General features: G+C 37.0%; 1 protein-coding gene across 4 annotated transcripts in view; it reads left to right on the forward strand.

Moving 5' to 3' along the window:
• The window catches only part of MED13L (mediator complex subunit 13L), a 302,766-nt gene that overhangs the window by 187,440 nt on the left and 92,571 nt on the right, over window positions 1–22,755 (forward strand). Inside the window, exon 1 of one of the 4 annotated variants that reach the window (XM_081802123.1) lies at window positions 7,559–8,379. The exons of the other annotated variants lie outside the window; for them this stretch is intronic. Coding sequence (XP_081658249.1) covers window positions 8,354–8,379 — 26 coding nt within the window. The 5' untranslated portion in view covers window positions 7,559–8,353. Of the gene's footprint in view, window positions 1–7,558; window positions 8,380–22,755 lie in introns of those variants that run through there. 4 annotated transcript variants of the gene reach the window in all.

Below are 22,755 nucleotides of genomic sequence, written 5' to 3' on the forward strand. Positions count from 1 at the left end.
AGTTATTCCCAAAACTGATGTGAATACTGACTTACCACAGTATTGCAGTGCTTTTACTAATCTGATTTATTTGAGATCACTGATTAGATTAACAGATTCAAAATGACCAAAAAGATAGCTTAAAGGATCATTTTAAACATTAGATATTGTTACTAGTTTAGGAAACTGGAAGTGTGGAAAATATCTGTCCTATAAATTAGAGTCAAATAAAATCATGTCAAATAAGCCTTTAGGTTTTATGGTAGAAAACCCCAAAAGATTCCATGACTGTCAGGGTGTGGGAGGAGGGAAGAAGGGCAGTTTATATGACTACTTTTTATCATTATTTTCCTTGCCTTTTATTGGCTGACACAGGGCTTGAATTTTGAGGTTGGCTATTAATGTAAATACACTGAAAGCATAAATGCCTTTCAAAGGGTATTCATCTGAATAGTATTGCTTTTGCCTGAAAGTTCATTTTCATAGGACAACTGTACTTGGAAAAACAAAAGTTACTTTTTTATTCCAGTTTGTAAGCATATCTGGAACCACGCTGAAACATGTTATGCTTGAGTGATACCAGTTGAGTGATTGGGTGTTATTTGTCCTGTGGAAGAAAATGAATTTTAGTTCGAACATTTGTCATTAATTAACAATGCATTTTTAAACCTATGACTCTAATTTTATTAAAATTTGTCTAAATTGTTTTTTAAAAAATTTTAGTTGAATTCATTCTGTCATGTCTGTTGACTAAACTTAGTTTACATTAAGCATAAAAAGTGGAGAAAGCATTCATTATTTAAAACAATTCTAAGTGGAGTTAATATTTCTCACTTGTTTACAGAACATTTCTTTCTTGAAGCACCTTGGCATTAATTACTTTGGTTCATGAAATTTCATCTGTTTTCAGCATTGCAGGGAAGAAGCTGTCCTCATCTCAAAATTACATGTCTCAAACTGTATTGAAAAGTAAAGATGATACTGAATACTGATGATACTTGTGTTCTTCTCTGTATAATCCTGTGTTTTTCAGGTTTACTACAGTGAACATGTATTACGTTGTTAATCAGAAAAAATAATACTTTTTTTTTTAAGTAAACATAAAATAATACTTAATTTTCTCCAGAATCTTTGTATTAAAGTAAACTTGAGGGTTGCCTCGCTGGCTCAGTTGGTGGAACATGCTGCTCTTGATCTCAGGGTCCTGAGTTCAAGTCCCACGTTGGGTATAGAGATTGCTTAAACAAGTAGACTTCTAAAAAGTACACTTCAGGGGCACCTGGGTGGCTCAGTTCTTAGGTGTCTGCCTTCGGCTCAGGTCATGATCCCAGGGTCCTGGGATCGAGCCCCGCATCGGGATCCCTGCTTGGCGGGTTCTCCCTCTCCCACCCCCCTGCTTGTGTTCCCTCTCTTGTGTCTCTCTCTGTCAAATAAATAAAATCTTTAATATAAAATAAAATAAGTACCCTTCAGTACTTTCTCTTAAAAATTAGAACCTCTAGTTTGTAATTGAAATTGAATGCTAAAATGTTGATAAGATGAAAATATTAACTGCTACTTATTTGTAAGATTCACTTAACAATGTTAGAAAATCCAGGCTCTCAGTGCTGGGAGAGTGATTTAAAATAGTTCATTAGTGATTTCTTTTTAAACTCCTGAAGCAGTAGTATTAATTTGTATCTTTAGAGATTTCTGCACTATAATAAGTTTTACCTAGAAGTACTTAAGGGTTTTGTATGTCATCTTAATGAACGTTGTGGCCCCCAGCCATCTTTGGACCTCTACAGAGGTGCATGCTCCTGTGCTAGGCTGGACGTTATTGTGGTTTATCACTGTGCTTATGATTATGCCCAGGCAAGTGCTTTAGGGATTTGGAGAGGCACTTTAGTGTGGTGCTTAAGAGCATGGACTTGAGGTGGTCATACTGCCTGGGTTCCAGTTCTGGCTTTGCCACTTACTGTGTGACCTTAGGCAAGTAAAAGTTATTTAACCTCTTTGTTTCAGTTTATCTGTGAGAGAGAGGTAATATTGTCTCTACTTCATAGGATTACTATGAGAATTAAATGAGTTGATATTTACGAAGTGCTTGGAAGAGTACCTGACATATCTTAGGTTTGTTTAGTCGTCACATGAACCTCTCATTTATTCCTCATAATAATCTTTAGAGAGAGGATAGCATTCACATTTTATAGATGTTAAAAGTGTAAGGCTCAGGGAGATTATGTAATTTGCTTAAGGTCACACAGCTAGTTATGTGGATCTGGGGTTTACATTCTGGGCTGTCAGACTCCAAAATGTGTGTTGAGATTGTAAGTTCCTATTTTAAATAGCCCTTACACTTGGACGTATCCCTTGGCTGTTATTTTATCTAATCTAGCCCTTAATGCGTCATGTCAAGAGTGAGTGAGACTTTATGCTTTACAGAACTTGATATACAGTCAAGGATGTGTAGAAGAGTAATCAGACATGATTATAATGGGTAAAAAAGACGTATGTGGGTTTGCCTTACCTGTTGCTAAGATACTAAAAAGTAGAAGTTGTCTAAATTTATGATACTTAAGCACCGCCCCCCCCCCCCCCAAAACAACCCCAGTTAAGATACATAGTTTAGAGTCAGTTGTATGTGAATGTAACACATACCTGTTTGGGTGAAAGAACATCACCGGGAAAGGAAACACTGTAATAATTATGCTTGGAAAAGTGTAAATTAATATGGCGAAAACCTGAAACTGATAATTTAAAATATATGCACTAAAGTCAATATGGAATGAAACATTCTCATTAAAAACACATACACCAGAATAATTTATTTATCTTGGCTGTGTTTTAAAAAGCTTTACAAAAACTTACTGAAGCAATAATTGTCTGTGTTTTGGTGGTTTCATTGAATTTTTTCAAAAAGTATTTGAAAACCAATACTACAAAAAGAGCAGCAGACTGATCATGATAAATATATAAGTATAATCCAGAAGATGCTAAAACACATTAATTACATCTTCTATGGCTGATGAGGAAAACAGCCAATGTATATGAAGCAAAGACTCCATTTCAGTCAGTCTTTACAAGAAACTTTACAAAAAAAGGCATTTTGTTCACCCATCCTATTACTTAAAAAAATGCAGAGGAAGACAAATGGGAAGTACAAATCCACATCTATTAATGAAGCAAAATAAATAAAATGACAGAACCACGGATTGGTGACATGTAAGGGTAGCCTGTGCGTTCATCCATTGCTGCTGTGTAAGTGTCTGGAAGTCCGACGTGTCTGAACAGTGATACGGTGCCACAGAATGAAAACTGTAAGATCCATGTTCTTTGATCTAGTATCATACCATTTTTGACAAATGGTATTATGGATAAAACTTTTTCTTCTGGGGCGCCTGGGTGGCTCAGATGGTTAAGCGTCTGCCTTCGGCTCAGGTCATGATCTTAGGGTCCTGAGCCTCCCTGCTCAGCGGGAAGCCAGCTTCTCCCTCTGCCACTCCCCCTGCTTGTGCTCTCTCACTCTCTCTGTCAAATAAATAAAATCTTAAAAAAAAAAAATCCCTTTTCTTCAAAGGTGTTTCTAGTTGTATTATGTATAATTAGCCAATAACTGGAACCCTTCCTGATTTTTAATAGCTCAGCAAAAGTTTGTTCAAATATAAATTTACATTTTCATTATTCAGATTCCTTAAATAGTATCTAAAATATGCTTCTGAGTGATCAAGAATACCAAAGATACGTGATGCTTGCGTTAATATAAAATAATTTATTAATACTGATAAAGGTTCTACACAAATCTTCTTTGTGGATACTGCTTTCTTTACCTGTAAAATGAAGGTGTGAGGCAAAATGATCCTTGACACTGATTCTATGGTCTGTGGACCAAGAATCACAAGAGGTGATGGATTCTTGTAATTATTTGTTGTAGCCATGGACTTGCTCCTCAATCTGTGGTTGAGCATAGTGCCCAGTCTTTGTGTAGGATCTCAGTAAGTCAGTGGAGGATGGGCGGATGGGCAGATGGATGAATTAATTAATGCCTGGCCTTATGATAGTATTTTTTATTTCCTAAAATTTTTTTCCAGTTTTACTGAGTTATATTTGACGTATAACTAGTTTTTCTTTTGTAAAGCTAGTTAAATAAGGAACAAATGATATTCTTGCAGTTTTTCTTTTCTAGTAAGCCTCTTGTTCTTATTATGAAACTATATAAATGAACTAATATCTTAACATTTATTGAGCACTTATTGTGTACTACTTTTCTAAGTGTTTTTCATAGATTTAATCCTGATAACAGTCCTACTAGGTAATAGTTATCCTCAGTTTATGGATGTAAAACCTGAGGTGCAGAGAGGTTAAGTAAATTACGCAGTTAGACCACCAGCAAGTTAGAGGGGGCGGGCCGTGGTGGCAGGGCCTGCCCTCATACCTGTTCTTTTATCACAGCTTTTCATACCTCACTGCCCTGGACTTGGTGGGGCGTGGTCAGGGAGTGATGGGCATGTGTTAAGACTGGGGTGCCTGGGCAAGAATGTGGGTCATGTAGGGCTTTGTCACTAGTCCAGGCAGTTCACATGCTGGTTGGCGGTGGGGAACCCAAGCCAACTGAAAAACCTCATCTGGACGTGAAGGACCTGAAGAATGAAGGCACCCTAGGGTAAGCAGCATCTCGTAGGGGCAAAGACAAAAGCTAGGATTGTTCTGAATGAGGAATAAGTTTCACGAGCAAGTCTTGGTTCCAAGGATCACATTTAATAGAACTGTTCAGGATTCTACCACTAAGTTCCATGCGTATACGTATTTAGCTTAGGGACTATTGTAGGAGAGGATATAGGATATATAAGTCAAATAAGATAGAGCCTCTGTATTCCTTGGACCTTGGGTTTTTCTCACTTTGGGAGGCCACACCGTTATCATTTCTGTGGACTAGGTTATGACATTTGTGCTGCTTTCTCTTGTGTGCCTTGGTTCTTGTGTCCAGGGCATTCCCCAGGTTATGATCAGAGCTCTCAGGTTGTGAACCTCAAATTGAGGCCCTGCCTCTTTTTACCCCCATTAGCTTTTTATATCTTGGAAACCTATGCTCTTTTAATGTGGGCCACCATGAATACATAAGGCGTGGTGCCAGTGCTGGCTTATGATTTCGCACAACAATAATAGGAGTTTTTTCAGGTTAGACTCTTAACCGTTCCAGGGAGAGACTGAGAGTCCTTAAAATGTAAATGAAGAGTTCAAATCCAAAACAGTGACATTCTGAAAAGCATAGAGGAAAGTCAATTCAAGGTAGTAGATAGAATTCAGATTTCTTATTCTGAGAATAGCTATTGCCAATCCTAAGGCAATAAACAGAGGCAGCAGGGGTCAGGAAACAAATTTATAGGCCAGTGGTTCTGCTGTCCTGTTTACCACAAACATTGTCACTATCTTGCCGTCTACATTTGGTTTTATGCCAAGGTGGAATTCTTCAGTTGTTCACTTTGAAAATCCTCAGCAACATGTCGGCAGTGTTTGTATCTGAAAAATGTTAGTGAAAACTTTTCAGTGTCTGAAAAGTGGTAATCTGCAGAATATAGTCTTACAGAACAGAATATCAATAAATTCTTACTTAAACTGGTGTCTGTTTTAAAAGCACTTTTTAAGAAAACTGTGTACTCTTAAAATAAGCCTTGCTATTTTGGAGATTTCTTTGGCTTTGTGTTGTCGACAGTAGGCTCTGCAGTCCCATTAGTATTGTCAGCTGTCAGAAGCATCTGAAGCCCAGACAAACTCCCCAGTGTTAGATTAACAAAGCACGCCACCACCCTGAACCTGATGTCAAATAAAGAGGGCAGTGTGCAATTTTCGGTGCAATTCCCTTACTTGATCTTCACTCGGATTTATAGGCAAAATGGATTTTGATCTGAGGGCTCATCCCATTTGTCAGTGATTGTGACATCTAAAAGTAACCTTGGTGAATAAGACTGGTTTTTAAGTCATATACTTTCAAGTATCATCTTTCCATCTAACACCTCAGTTAATCTAAAGTGATTTAATAGATGAAATAAATACCCGTGAATGATCCCTTTGTTGCCATTTATTGAGTCTTGCTGTGTTCTGAGCATTTGCTAAAAGCTTTATGTACATTTACTCAAGCCCCCATTTTAATCCTGTGATGTAATAACTGCTGTGTTCATTTTATAGATGAGAACACTGAAGGGTCCATGGTGAGTGGCAGAGATAGTCATGTTACAGATCCAGAGTTGGTGCTCTAAGTAATCTGTGCCTTTTATCCCTAAAGTTACATTATTCTAATCAAGAACTTTGGGGGGGATATTTTATGAGAAATACTTAATTGTCTGTCTTCTCGTTGAGTTCCCCACAGATCATATTGATGTGATGTGTAATAAATACAATAGAGGAGATGAAGCATCTACTTCATTCAATAAGCATTTATTCAGATCTAATATCCTCATCTACTAGTTTCCTTCTTTTATGCTCTATTGAGATGGGGAATCTCCAGACCGGTGTGCAAAAAACAATCTGTGAAAGTGCAAGAAAAATGTTACTTTGTATCTTTTCACCTCTTCTTATTAAAAAAACGTGGTGTATGTTTAGAACATGTAAATAAAATACATTAGTATTAGTCAAGTACTAACTTTATTGGCCCTAAGATGTATTTTACCCCCCACATTTTAACATCTTAGGTTGCAGTGTTCCTTACATATGAATTGTAATTAGTGTTTTTTTTTTTCTTGCTTAGTGGTTAATAAAATGACATTGTATCTATAATTGACGATTTCTTAGATTCAATGAAATAAAGAGGTACATGTAGCAAATTAGAATAATAAGTAGATAAATATTGGGGATGTGTGTTCATTTATTTTTTAACTAACAGGAGTGCGTAATCAAAATGGTCTTTTCGAATTTTATCTCCCTTGCTTAGAATCATGTGTGTTACCAGGTGTGCTTTTGCTGATAAAAGTGCTATCAAGTGCCTTTCCCCAAGGCATATAGTTGAGGACCATATTAGACCTGTTGAGGCAAGTACGGCCCCATCTGATGATCACTAAAGGTGTCATAGAGAACTGTGTTGCACTAGGACTGATTTCAGTGTTGTGCAGATTTCATTTGGCCTTGAAACCATCCATTGAACTCATTCTCTATAACATTTTGTCCCTGTTTATCTTCTAAATTCTCCTGAATTAATAATATTAAGCCAGTAAGCATTCAAACACTGATTGAGGCTGATCTTCACACTGTAATGTTTTCCCATCTTACGTTTCCTCATCTCTTGGTGATTATTGTTGATTGATTGTTTCCAATATTGCAAGGTTTACTTTGTCCTCCAGATTATTCCCACTGACATTCTTTTTCTCATCACTTTCAAAAGTGTTAAAATGATCTCTGCTTTTATTTATGTTGATCCTACATTTCTTTTTCTTTTTTTTTTTTAAAGATTTTATTTATTTGACAGAGAGAAACACAGCGAGAGAGGGAACACAAGCAGGGGGAGTGGGAGAGGGAGAAGCAGGCTTCCCGCCGAGCAGGGAGCCCGATGCGGGGCTCGATCCTAGGACTCTGGGATCATGACCTGAGCCGAAGGCAGACGCTTAACGACTGAGCCACCCAGGCGCCCCGATCCTACATTTCTTATTTGCACTACTTTTGTGTTTGTAAACATGATAAGGTTAGTCTTATTTAAAAACTCTTCACAACTAAGCCTGAAGCTGTAGGGGCTGGAAGAGCAGGTACTGGAGTGGCTGCCTGTGACCCCCAATGCTATCTGTTGGTAGCTGGTCAAGTTGATTCTTTTGCTCTAGAGGTTTTTCTTCATGACCAAAACTGAAAACCAGAAGTTCATAAGTAGGAGTTTTCTGTATTCTGTTACAGATGAAAACTCTTACATGATTTTGTAATGAAATTCTGTATGTAATTAAAAGTAAAGCTCTTACATTGTTTATAACCATAGTGTTAAAGGATTCTCATACTTTTCTTTTTGCCAGTATAACAGTGTATAAAATAAAATTGCCACATAGTACTTTAAAATAGCACAATAAAGAAGTTAGAGTAAAGCAGTTGGTCTTGAGAAGAAAATATTAACATTTTACAACATCCTTCTAGCAAGGTTAATGGTGTGAGTCCAGTTTTATTCTCTGAATCTCATAAAAATAAATCACTCATTCTTGCTATTTACCTGTACAAGATGTAATACAAATTAGTTTTCTTTGCATAGAGAATAAGTAGTTATCTTAGATGATAGACTATGTTAAAGAAATAACCTGCTTTATTTTTATGTCTTAGCATTTTCGTGTAAAAAGTATTTACCTTTTTTTCACTTGTTTCCAAGGGGCATGTGCTTTTCACTGTAGCTGCCCATGAGTCTTCCGTACTCAGAAGAGAATGGAAATGTATGTGGGTGACTGAATCTGACTTGAGGTAGCTTTCACAAAATGCCATTACGCTCTTCTCTTCTCTTACCTTTTTCCTACTTTTGCCTTGACACCCAGACCCTGCAGATTGCTGTGCTCGCAGAGCTCCCTCTCGCACATGGCCGAGAGCTCTACTTGAGCAGAGAAACTGCAAGTTGTCCATTGCCAGGGGAGAGCAGCTGGCTTTGTTTGCACCGTCCTGTTTTTCCCCTCAAAACTGCCTGTGGCAATTTGTACCTATTCTTTATTACCCAAGGGTTTTGCAAGCAATAAAATAATGTATCTGACTACTTAATGTCCTAATGTGATTCCCTTTTCAGAGAAGCAGCAAAGTAGAAGACTCCTTTCACTTTTCCTCTTCACTGACCATGCAATATTCGTCCTGTTGGGACAGGGTTTTTTGATGTGCTGCTACAATGCAGAAGAAGATTCTGCTGTATTTTCTTCAGATTCTTAAAAGCTGTTTATAAGTAAAGCTCACATCTGGTCAGAAATGATATTAAATGATTTAGATATACTCTTGCCTTGTAGGGAAATTTAATTAATGTGATCTTATATTTAACTTAATTTTAACACTGTATCTTCAGGTTGGATTGTAAAAGAGCGATATGATACTGATGGTGAGAGTGAAATGCTTTATTTTCTTGCTTTCCGTTTATTATACTCAGCATACAGAACATGGGCCTGGATTGTTTTTTCCTTTTTTTAAAGAGCCTATTACAATGCCATGTATTGTGCTAGATGCCCGGGGAACTAAGAGTGGGCAGGATCGATGTGGCCCCTCTCCTCACCCTGAGTACTTGGTGGGACTCATCTAGTACTGAAGGAGTGAGAGGAGGAAGAGCTCAAAGGAGAGGCATTGGCTCTTAGGGCAGCTTCCTCCTGTAGAAGGCTCACTTGTTCTCTTGTGTGTGTAAGCAGCCTTCCTTGTCCTGGCTTTGCCAAAGCAGGCCTCTGGTTGACATAGTGAGTATGAATGAGGCTCTGGGAACACCCTTCTCAGTCTAAAATTTAATAACTCAACTGTTGCACAGCCTCTTGCCTCCAAGCATACTTTCTTCCCCAGCCAGTCGTACTGCAGACATCTGGGGCACCAGATTCCAAAGTTTTTAAGAACAGAGAAGTTTCCAGTTAACTTCTCTCCATAGGAAGTAAGTCCTCACCACTGTTTATATTGTCGTTAGCAATACCGTAGCAGTACCACAGGTAATGGCACCAAGTGTGTGTGTGTGTGTGCAGCGTGATTGTAAAGCTGTATATTTAAAATTCTCTCTTTTCCTGGTGGCAGTTGAAAAAGGCGTTTGCCTGATTAGTCTTAGGCTCTGCTAATGTTACTTCATCGAGGTCAGTGAGAGTCTGTTGTAGAGGTAAATGAAAATGGATTGATTATACTGTTTGAAGGAAGCAGTGGCTTAGATAATCCAAAACAGTGCTTAATTACAATGACTGTTTTTTGCTCCGTCATGTTATACGCAATGCCTACTGCTAATACAAAAAGTCGTTTGCTGGGTCCTCTTCAAGGCTGCCCAGAGGCTGACACATTCCGTGCTTTCATGGGTGGGGCTAGGTGTGGACAGAAGACAGAAATGCCTGAGTTGAATACTATCAGAGACAAGATGCTGTCCTGAGGGTCTAGGTGAGTGAATAGAGAAAGAATGCTCCACACCAGAGAAGGGTCTTCTGGACTGTATCCTGTGGAGCCTCCGGGGGGGGGGGGGGGTAATCTTGAACTTACATTGCTTTTCTTTCCTGCTTCCACCTGTGAGGTGTGTACTATATATAACTCCAGCCTTTGAAGGTTTTTTTTTTTTTTTTTCCCCTTCCCCCTGCAGTTTAAGAAAGGACAAAGACTTTGTCCAGGTATTTTTATATAAGGTGATAATGTTTGGTATTATGACAGTGATTTATATTTGTTACTTCTGTATCTTAATTTTTAAAATGTTAAATGTAAGAATATATAAATCAGATTTGAAGTGTAACTTCAAGCCTTTTATTTGGTGCCTCATTTTTTTTTGGTTTTCTTTTTTTGGTCCTCAATATTTTTTCTTCTGTTCCCTTATTCTAATATCTTCCCCCAATATCAGTCGGTTACATTTAATATATTTCGTAGTATAAAAACACTTTTATGGTTTAAAAATTATTCTGCAGAGTATAATTTTGGGGGGCCTTGCCTGTGAAATCAAGCTTGTTTAAGCAGACTTGACATACAAATTGTAAGCTTTTATTCTATTACATCTCTTTAATATAAACCTATAAATGGAAATTGTTTCATGTATCTTTCATACACATAACATCTTATTACTTCATTAGTAACATTTGCGTATACTTGTACCATATTATGGTTTTTAATTAATATATTTTCTTACATTTGTAGTCATGAGTCAATCTAATATATTAGAAGGCATGAAAAATTACTTATTTCTAGAATGTTAGTGAGGGGGTGAAGGAATATTTGAGAATACATAAATAGTAAATATGGAAGTCTGTATACTGTTGTGTACTCTATTTTGCTGTCATTGCTTTACAGTTGGCTAGAGTGTAATAAGGGAAGGCTAATTCACCTTTCCTTGTTGGGTGGTATTATCCTTCCAGCAACGTTGAATTAAGAACAGTTATTAGCAAGTTATCTCTGAAAGAAAGGTTTCCCATTTCATCTTCTGATGACCTTCAAATAAATATTTGGAAGTTAAAAATGGCTGTATAAATGTTTAACAAGATAGTAGATCAGTCTATGGTCTGATTCTTTTCCATAATGGATAGAGATTACAAAGTGAAAGGTTTTATTGCCAGTTTATACTATAGTGGTAACTTTGTGTTTACATTTGTGTTTGTTTACTTATTTATTTATCAAAGCGAGAGAGAGAGCACACACACAAGCAGGGGGAGTGGCAGGCAGAGGGAGAAGTAGGCTCCCCACTGAGCAAAGAGCCTGATGTGGGACTTGATCCCAGGACCTTGGGATCATGACCTGAGTGGAAGGCAGACGTTTAACCAGCTGAGCCACCCAGGCATCCGTGTTTTTACTTTTAATAATCTTACTATTTGTTTCAGTTTTACTACATATACAGACTTCATGAGTATAATAGTTATACAGAGTTATCTCCAGAACATGTATGAGGGAAATAGTATTTTTGGTTTTTAGAAGTTTAACATTGCTTAGGTTAAAAATAAACAACTGAAGGTATATTTTCTTTGTGTCCTTGCTCACCTCTTAAAGTGAGATAGCAGATCAGCTGATAAGGATGTGTGTCTCAAATGATACGGTGGATCTTCACATCCTAACTTCCAGTCTGATGCATTGCATTTAGAATTTGTTAAATAAGGAAGTAATTGGCACTTTTCAGTTTAAGTGTGTTAGCTGTTTCCTTTTCTTGGTCAGGAAGAAAATATATTTCATGTTTTTTTGATTAGCTATAGTTGAATCCTTTTAGTATTTTAAGGAGTTTAAAACTTTTTCTGTTTTCTGTTTTGCCAGAAATAAGTAAGAAAAATAAATGAATTCTTGGTTGTTTGAGTCCTGGACTGAATGATAAAACTATTTCAGAGTGCATGAGATCCAAAAACATATGAAATAATACATTTTAATGAACTGGATCCTATTTATAAATGTACTAGATATAGATAGCTCAGTGATTTAAAAAGAGGCTGTAAAAAGTTCCTTTTTGTAACCATCAGAGCTTTTTTTTTTTTTTTTAAACCAAGTCTCTTTCTTAAATTTAGATATTTTGAATACCAAATATTTGAAAATCAGGGCATATTTTTGACCTCTGAAAGTCAACTTTAATCATTGAAGGAAATGATCATATTTTGCCACATGGACGTAAAGGTGTTGAAATTGATGTTCAGACCTTCTATCTCCATGTTTAAACTGTTGTAGAGACTATAATAAAGACCTTTAGTCGGAGTCTGGGGTAGACTGGGCTTATCCAGCAGGAGAAGATAGTTACCAGTATCTCATAAACAGAATGCTACATCCTCATTTATTACATCATTGCCCGTAAAGCTCTTCCTGGAATTTAAGTGCTGATGACAAGGCACACTGGCATCAGTCAGTCAGATGGTATGCAACTCTGGATGGCATGTGGATATTGAACCACTTGTAATGCAACTAATTAGCTCTACCCCTGAACAAAATAAGTGATGTATTAGAGCTTTGGTGTTTGGATGCTGGAGATTTGGCATCTCTTCTCAGCTTTACTGCTCCTGTGTTGTCATTTGTTAAGAGTATATCGTACCCGGGGCGCCTGGGTGGCTCAGTTGGTTAAGCAACTGCCTTCGGCTCAGGTCATGATCCTGGAGTCCCGGGATCGAGTCCCGCATCGGGCTCCCTGCTCGGCAGGGAGTCTGCTTCTCCCTCTGACCCTCCTCCCTCTCATGCTGTCTCTCATTCTTGCTCTCAAATAAATAAAATCTTTAAAAAAAAAAAAAAGAGTATATCGTACCCTTCATGTAGAATGTGCCTCTGCCATTTCAGGAGGATTATTAAATGTAATCTCTTTGGGACTCTTGTCTGCCTCATAGGGCTTTATTTTATAGGCTGTATGTTTGAGCAACTTGGAATAATCTAAAGTAATTCCTTCAGGTGTTAGCCAACTTCATTTTCTGTTAAATGACTCCACTAGTTCTCTCCAGGGATTCTGCTGCTGATCACTTGTGTTTCTAGGTTAACTTTGTTCCACATAGTTATGTATTTAATTCTGGGGAGGGAAAAAAGACAATTTTTATTCCTTCACCAGAATTGTTTGCCTCTTTTGCCATTTATGTCAGTTGTGGAGGAAATATGATAACCAAATACACATAAGTAACTGCAATATATTCCAGATTTTGGTAAATCTGCCAAGTTAGAAAGACAAATTAAAGAGGTCTGTTAAGTTTTAGGGCAAGAAATAAAGATCAGAAACCAAAGCAGAATTGATCTCATCTCTAGTAATTCATTTCTCTAGGATCATTAAGTGCAATTTGAATTAGTACCAAAGATACTAATTTTATGCTATAATTATGCAATCGTTTAAGATTAGATAAAAAGTAATTTCTTAAAGAATGTTAGGGAGTCTTATCTGATGATGATGCTCATATTCATTTCATTGCTACTTGGAGAATTCAAAGAAAACAAATGTGAGTTTATCATCACCAGCAATAGTTGGAACTAAATCTTACACTTAACAGTATCTTAAACTGAGGGTAAGGTACTGCAGATATATTATAGGAATTATGAATAAATACACTTTCCTTTAAATAAAGTACATGCACTTGTGGTTAAAAATTATCTAGGCCACTATGGTGTTCTACAGCCAGATTGTAGTTCTCTCCTTATGAGAGTCCTCAGAGCTATTCTAGTTTCATGTCCTCTGTGACCCTAGAAAACCACTCCAAAAATTAGGTACTTCTCCCCCAGGTCCAGTTCTTTTGGACTTGTATCTTATGTTGAGAACACTACTACCACTGAGTTACTATGATTATCATCGTCATTCTGCCATCATAGCCACTCTGTGTTCTGTGTGTACGTATACAAATATGTTCTCTCCTTTAAACCTAACAGTAATCCTTGGTTATAATATAGTAGGTCTCATTGTACTGATTGTACAAATGAGGATAAAAATCAAGTAACTTACGCAAGATTGTACATTTAGTTAGTGATATAGCCAGATTTCAAATTTGGTTCTGATTCTAACACCCTTGCTTGTAATTCCTGTACTTTACCACTCTTCTGTATTCCTCAGAGTGTTGCGGTCAGGGTCTTATCCTAACAAACGTAACTTCTGGTTGCCAACAGCCCTAAATTGCCCATCAGATCTTGGTTGTAATCCTTTGCTGTGGTTCCCTAGCTAATGGAGCTCATGATTACATCCTAAGTATTTGGTGAAACTTATTAAAGTTGGCAAATTAGTTTTTTTGGGGGTGGTCATGGCATTTTTTAAGGCCTGTTCCAGCTCTAAAATCCATTAGTTCTGTGACTCTAACATTGGAAAGCCAAATGGAAACATTGTTAAAGTATAGGTTTTCACCCCAGTGTGGGGCTTTATCCCAGGACCCTGAGATCATGACCTGAGCTGAAATCAAGAGTTGTATGCCCATCCAGCTGAGCCACCCAGGTGCCTCAGGAGGGAATTGTTTTTTTAAAGAACTAACTTCTTATGTGAATATGTTTTGCTTCCTTACTTAGTCTCACTGATAGTAGGGATCATAAATTTATGTTAATATATTCTAAGTAGCACATATTTTAGTTATCCTATTTATAGTGGGCCTTCTATAAATAGTCATATTCCTATTGGAATTTTTTGAACTCTTTATTGAAATATACATATGTTTGCCCATCAAAACTGTTTAGTGCCATCCACTTTTATAAAGTGAGTACACCCTATGTCTAACATTCAGATCAAGAAATGAAACGTTACTACATTCCTAGAAGCCCCCTTTGTTTCTCCTCTTAGTCACTGCCTCCTGTTAAAGTAACTAATATCCCAATAACATTACATGTAAACTGGATTAGGTTTTACATGTTTTTGAATTTTATTTAGATGGAACAGTTTATGTTGTTTTGTGTCTGGCTTCTTTCTCCCAGTGTTGTATTGAGATTCATCTATGTTATAGTCAGTTGCAGTTTGTTCATCCTTATTGCTGTGTAATCTGTGGTATGAACATACCACAATTAATTGATTGACATTTGTTTGTTTACAGTTTGGGGCTACTGTGAATAATCCTGCTAAGAACGTTCTTGTCCTTATTTTCTATTAGGTATATACCAAAGAGTAGAATTATCAAGTCTTAAGAGTAGTAGATGCATGTTCAGCTCTAATAGGTCTTGTCCATCAGTTTTCCAAAGTGGTGATTTAGACTCCCACCAGCAGTGTATGAAGTGTTTCTGTTGTTCTGCATCCTTGTCAGCATTGGGAATTGCCTATTTTAGTTGTTTTAACCATTTTGGTGCTCATGAACTTTTTACTAATGATTGTGTTACTTTAAAAGAGTTTCAAGTTGACAGAATCATGGATTTATGTGTCTAGTTATTAATGGTAGTGTGAAAGCTATTCTTTCTAATTACTTTTAAAAGCTAAGCTTAAAAAAAAAGCTATATACAAATGAAAAGTACTCAACATGCCTAGAAGCATCACAGTCTTAGAGGTCTGAATAACATATATTTAGAGGGTATGCAGGTAGAGTGGTGGGTGATACTGGGGAGTTTTCACTGTTATTTGGTTGTTGTCTTAGATTGTATCTTATTATGAATATAGGTTGGTTTTTATTGAGGGTTTTGCACACATTAAACAAGGGAAAGACTGTTGAGATGACGAAGGGGATTTGATAATGTCTGGAGTAGAATTTGCATACTACAGTTGAGAGCACCAGAAAAAAATAACAGGAAATGAGGATAGGGTAACTAGACCCAAGACCTTTTTTGGTTTGTGTGTGAAATGGTTATTAAATTTCTTTTAGGGGTGCCTGGGTGGCTCAGTCGGTTAAGGGCTGCCTTTGGCTCAGGCCATGATCCCAGGGTCCTGGGATCAAGCCCCGCATCGGGCTCCCTGCACAGTGGGAAGCCTGCTTCTCCCTCTCCCTCTGCCTTCTGCTCTGCCTATCTGTGCTCTCTCTCTCTCTCACTGTCAAATAAAAAAAAAAAATTTCTTTTAGTCAGGGGCGCCTGGGTGGCTCAGTTGGTTAAACATCTACCTTCGGCTAGGGTCGTGATCCCGGGGTCCTGGGATCGAGCCCCGCATCAGGCTTCCTGCTCAGCGGGAAGCCTGCTTCTCCCTCTCCCACTCTCCCTGCTTGTGTTCCCTCTCTTGCTTTGTCTCTCTCTGTCAAATAAATAAATAAAAATTTTTAAAAAAATAAAAGATATTTATTTATTTATTTGACACAGAGAGAGCGAGCACAAGTAGGCAGAGTGGCAGGCAGGGGGAGAGGGAGAAGCAGGCTCTCCGCTGAGCAGGGAGCCGGACGTGGGGCTCGATCCCAGGACCCCAGGATCATGACCTGAGCCGAAGGCAGCTGCTTAACTGACTGAGCCACCCAGGCTCCCCTAAATAAAATCTTTTTAAAAAAATTAATAAAGAAAGTTAAAAAAAATTATTTTAGTCATAGAACACTGTTTTTTTTAAATGAAACGTGTGGCTGATTGCCATTTGCGTTGACATGTGGTGGAGGGTGAGGATGGAAAACCTTTCTCTGGTACACAGTGGGGCTGGGGACATCTCAGAGAAACCCTTGGTCTTCATGGAACACAACTGGTAAACATCCATTCTAATTTAAAAGAAGAGGTGGGTGTGACAAAGCACTGGACTTGCGGGCCACAGATGGGGTTTGCTTCTCTGCTCTATCTTTGTCTCTGTGACCCTCCTTGAGTTTGTGTTATCATCAAAATCAAGGTACTAACATAGCTGTAATGAACATTATAAAGGAAAAAGAGCTTAAAGTGCTTCAGTGAGCTAGTGAAAGCCTTTTGCCAACAGTTATCAAAATACATGTATCTTTTTCATGTCAGTTCAGTTAAGGTTATAAAGTTCAGTACTTTGAGAGTGATCTTTCCTCAGCCTGATCTGAATTTGGAACGTGGTTCTACCCTTGACAAACTGTGTGACCATGGGCAAGTTACTTCAACTCTCTGTATCTTTGTTTTCTTATCACTTCAAAGTAGAGATAATAATATAATGCCTACTTCAGAGTTATTGTGAGAATTTAAGGAATTAGTATATATAAAGCACTCAGTGCCCAGCAAAGAAAGCACTCAGTAAATGTTAGTTAGCTGCTAATTGGTATTTTCTTTCCTGCACTGTTTTCCTTCCTAACCTTTTATTCCCCTAAAAATCCTTCAAGGCTCACCTTTAGTCCTATGTCCTCCACAAAGCCTCTTGATTCTCACAGCAAGAATCATCTCTTCTGGGCTGCCTGGGTGGCTCAGTTGGTTAAGCGACTGCCTTCGGCTCAGGTCATGATCCCGGAGTCCTGGGATCGAGTCCCACCTCGGGCTCCCAGCTCGGCGGAGAGCCTGCTTCTCCCTCTGACCCTATCCCCTCTCATGCTGTTTCTCTCTCTCTCTCTCTCTCTCTCTCTCTCAAGTAAATAAATAAATAAAATCTTTCTAAAAAAAAAGAATCATCTCTTCTGAAATTTTATAGGAACTTATGCTTTCTCTCTGATACTTCTTTACACCCTCTATTATACTTACCTATAGCCATATTTTATATTTTTCTCCTAGAATATAAGCTCCTTAAGGATAGAGATTATGTTTTATTCATGTTGGTAACTCCCTAATTATGTGACATCTTTCCAAGAATGTAGAAGTTACTCAATAAAAGAGAATTTTTATTCTTTAATAAGAAACTCTCAAATTAGTACTGTGGATTTCTTGATTTCTTACATAGTGCCTGACACATGGAGAAAATGTTTTCTGTAAATCTTTCAGAAAGATAGATATTTGCATAATAAATGGAAAAATGGATTATATAGTTTATTCTCTAGAAAACGTCTCAGGCTTCTTCAGCAGTTTTGCAAGATAGTAATGCTGAGGCTTACCTTATTACCTATTACATTGACCATTGTTTTATTGAAATGTATTTGACATCCCCAATTAATCAAAATATCTTAAACCTCAAATTTTCACTTATAAATTATTCTTGTAAATTCTTCCTTACTAATTTTCATAGCTGGTTAACTTCTGTGTACTCCATACCCTGTTTAACCCCTCCCTTGTCCAAGTTTATAAGTGTGTCTAGGAGACTTGAGTTGTAATAGTAGTGTAAGCAAAACAAGATTAGAATGGTTAACTTGTCAAAACCGTGTAATGCAAATCAGAGTCCAACACATGATAAGGGATTTTTGTTCTTAACTGGCTGACATTTAAGAGTGAATGATGCTTTCCAGCTTTTTTCCCACAAAGATCACAATTGATTTAACACCCTTTTAGAATGACACCAAGACATTTTTCTCAGTGGGTGATGCAGAATTAATTTCTACAGCATAGCTTAGTAAAATCTTGGAGCAGTTTTCCCATTAATTAATGCCTTTAGGTTCTGTCTACTGCAGAACCAAGCAGATGCCTCTAGATATCCAAAATTGAGTTTTTGACCCAGTAAGACCCACTTGCTAAGACCTAACACTCCCTCTCACCCTTTGTATTTCCTAATGACTTTTATCATCCTTATAGTCTGACCTTTCTGTCTCTCTGTCCTGTGTATCAGGCCATCTCTTTGAGGTAACAAAAGCTTTGAATTCTAATCATTGCCCCCGAATGACTTCTTGGTATCCTGCAAGACGTTTACCCCAAGAAGCTGTCTCTCTGCTTCTTAGCTTTATGAAGTATATTTTTGGTAGCTAAGCACATAATATATTTTGGACTTTAAAAACTGAAAACTGGTTGGTTGGCTATAACTGCTGTTAAATTGAGGGTCAGGCTAGAATTTGATTCAAGTTTTTGGCATGTGCTAAAAGTGTGGTTATGGTTCACCTTATTCCTTGTCCTCATGTCATTTGGTGTGGCTTCTCAGTAGCTATCTCGTTTAAAATAATTGGTTGCCATTTATCATTACTCTTTGCAGATGACCCTATAGTCAACTTTTTCTTCTCACTGACAGAGTTAATATCTAGGCTAATTAGAAATAATTTTTCATGTATGATTTTAAAGGAGTCTGTGCAGACTATTGAATTATGGGGAGAGTAAAAATGTGTTTCTAGTTTTAAAAATTACTTAAATGAAATACTAATTAATTGCATTCTGTTATTTTATCTTAGCAAAATATATCTTTTAATTGAGGTAAAATTGGTATATAGCATTATATGTTTCAGGTGTACAACATTATAATTCAGTATTTCTATACACTACGAAGTGATCACCATCATGTCTGGTTACGCATCCGTCACCATACAATTGAGCCTCTTCATCTCCTTCCCTTCTGGTAACCACCAGTCTGTTCTTTGAGGTTTTATTTTGCTTTTGTTTTGTTTTTTTGGATTCCCCATATAAGTGAAATCGTACAGTGTTTATCTTTTTCCATCTGATTTATTTTATTTAGCATAAATAAAGGTCCAACCATGTTGCCACAAATGGCAAGATTTTCTTCCTTTTTATGACTTATTACATTGTGTGTGTGTGTGTGTGTGTATCTGTATATACATCTTCTTTATCCATTCATCCAGGGATGGATACTTAAGTTGTTCCCTTATCTGGGCTATTGTAAATAATGTTGCAATGAACTTAGGGGTGCATATATCTTTTTGAATTAGCATTTGCATGTTCTTTGGATAAATTCCCTGAAGTGGAATAGCTGGATCATATGGTAGTTCTATTTTTAATTTTTTAAGGGATGTGTCTTCTGTTTCTTGATGTTAAAATGTTATGTAATAGTCTTTTATATTTTAATTCTGTCAGAATTGCTTGTGATGTAGAAGAATTTACAAACAACCCATTTCCTTAGGGTTTGACTTTATAAAACATTGGCTTCCTAATTTAGATATTGTTATGTGTGATTTATGCATACAGTTTTGTACAATGTACATTTTAAAAGTATATTAAATTTTTGAAAAATGAACATTTTTATTAAGTTTGAAGAATGTGTATTTCTTGAACTATAAACTTAAGTGAATCTGGATTATCTATAAATAGAACTTGCATAACTATTTAATAAAAAAAAGAATTGCTATCTTCTTCTAAGTAGGATGTGCTTTTAATTCATAGGGAGAAGTCTTTAGTTAATTTTACTGCTTTTGTATTAGCCAGGCTTGGCTTCCTGCCACTGGTTATTAGAATGTCTCAGTAGTATTCGTTCTTAATTTCCCATTCAGTAGCTACATTTAGTTTATAAAGAGCTTTAGTATTGATGGTGTCTGTTCTGTGTGTACACAGAGAAATTTTATAGCATGCAGACTTGTCTAATAAAGTTTTGGCAAAAGTGTCATTTCAGTTTTCATATTCTGTGTCTATTCTCAATTCTTTTTTTTTTTTAAAGATTTTATTTATTTATTTAGCAAGAGAGGGAACACAATCAGGGGAGTGGGAGTGGGAGAAGCAGGCTTCCCGCAGAGCAGGGATCCCGATGCGGGGCTTGATCCCAGGACCCTGGGATCATGACCTGAGCCGAAGGCAGACGCTTAACGACTGAGCCACCCAGGCGCCCCATATTCTCAATTATTTTCTAAATGTGTATACTGTCCTGGCCTGCTAAGGTACTGATATGAGGGAAGCTGTGCCAAATCTTGTGTCATGTAGGAGTCAAAATTTTAACTTTCATGAAGTTATACGTGGAAGAATCTTGTTGTAAATTATGGTTTGGGGCTTTAACAGAGCATTTTAAAAGGCCTATATAATAAAAAATCTTCATGTTATCAGGATATTAAATTGAGGTTTACTACAATACTTGATCTTTCAAGGAACTTTCAGTTTTTTCCCGACTGCATTCAAAGAAATGGATCTTACATTGCAACCCACTATACATGTGTTCATATCTCCTCTTTCTTAAAACAAGTCTGAAAATCTGTCTTCTATTTTATACATTTCTTTTTTTTTTTAAAGATTTTATTTATTTATTTGAGAGAGAGAATGAGAGAGAGAGAGCATATGAGAGGGGGGAGGGTCAGAGGGAGAAGCAGACCCCCTGCTGAGCAAGGAGCCCGATATGGGACTCGATCCTGGGACTCCAGGATCATGACCTGAGCCGAAGGCAGTCGCTTAACCACCTGAGCCACCCAGGTGCCCTATACATTTCTATTTAATTAAAAAATATTGATTGAAATTCACTAAACTGATGTTATGACCCTTACCATTTGAAAAACCCTGCTCTCGAATCTTACTCTCCAGGAATTTTCGTAATCAGTGTTTATTTTAGTTTATAAAATACAGTGGTAAATGAGGCTAAGTTTTCAGTTGGCCACCCTTCTTCGATCGTTTGAATATTTGGGGCAAAATAAAATGTCCATGCATGTTATATTTTTAGATCCAGTACTTTGCATGTATAGTTGAAACTGCCTGCTTTGAATATTTGTAAATCTTTAACAGGAAGCATTTATTTAGAAGTGTAAATTAGAGGTTTTGACAGTGATTATGGGAAAGAGCTCTCCATATTTCATTTACTTTTTCCTAACTCTGCAAATGATTCATGTATCACTGTTTCTTTTGCTATGCCAATACTTTAAGTGCTTTCTCTAGAAAAAAGACTGATTTAAAAAAGTTAGGAGAGGGGCGCCTGGGTGTCTCAGTCGGTTGAGCGTCTGCCTTTGGCTCAGGTCTCGATCCCGGGATCCTGGGATCGAGTCCCATGTGGGACTGCTGCTCAGCAGCGAGTCTGCTTCTCCCTCTGCCTCTGCCTCTCCTCCTGCTTGTGCTCTCTCTCAAATAAGTAAATAAAATCTTAAAAATAAATAAACAAGTAAATAAAAGGTAGGAGATTTGTCATTAATATAGGTATTATGTAGTATATTCAAGAAGATTTGTGCTTTTTTTTAGTATACAATGTAAATTTTAAAATTTAATTCATTTTAATTTTAGGCTTTTTGGTCATGAGAAATATGTTCATCCATGGTGGTGTATGAGCAATTATCTTCTTATGCTTTAACAGGAATGACTTCAAAGCTGAGCCTCTTCCAAAAGAGGCAGTCGCTGAGTGCCTAAAAATAAAGGTGGTTTTAGTTGTGTCTTTGTTTTAATCTAGAATAGAATGCCACTGAAAATAGTAACCTTTTCCAGGCAAAAACATGTTAAGTAATGTAACCTGTTTTTGTTAGTATATATCTAGTAGAAAGTGCTGGTCTCTATATGAAAATCAGAGACTTTGTTTGATATTAAGGCAAAAAACAAGTGGGTCATTTTCATTTTGCTGAAGACCAAATGTCTCATTGTAGTATACTTCCTTTGTAGTCAATAATTATGCAGGGTCTGATACTGAGTCGTTAGCTGTTTCCTTGGGAACAAGGTTTAAGTAGAGACAATGCAAGAATACTAGAATATCATTGTGTCTCCTCAGTTTTAAAAAAACTATTAAAAGACATAATGATTTAAAAAATAGAAATCAGTAATAGTAACGACGGTCTAACTTGATGCACTGCCCTACCTCGTTAAAAGGCATAAGAAATGACTGCAAGATATGGATAACTTAGCTCACTTTTCTGTGCTTTTTCAGATGGAAAAATAAGTTTTTCTGGATATTTAAAAAGACAAAACTTTATTCTGATCCATAGATTAGTTTGTCTCTTAAACATTACTAATTGAAGAATGTTTCCAGATAGTATTACCAGTTATACTTCTTGGTTTGTTTACCTGTAAAATGGATATCCTTTCCATTTTCACTGTCATGTTTTAAATTTTTATCACTAAACTCTGAAATATTGCACCAAACCTTTTAATATTTTGACTGCTCTTATCCCTATACCTCATTACACACCCTCGCTCGCCCCG

The sequence above is a fragment of the Leptonychotes weddellii genome, chromosome 13 (assembly GCF_054177405.1).
Source record: "Leptonychotes weddellii isolate Sample4059 chromosome 13, ASM5417740v2, whole genome shotgun sequence".
Taxonomy (NCBI): domain Eukaryota; kingdom Metazoa; phylum Chordata; class Mammalia; order Carnivora; family Phocidae; genus Leptonychotes; species Leptonychotes weddellii.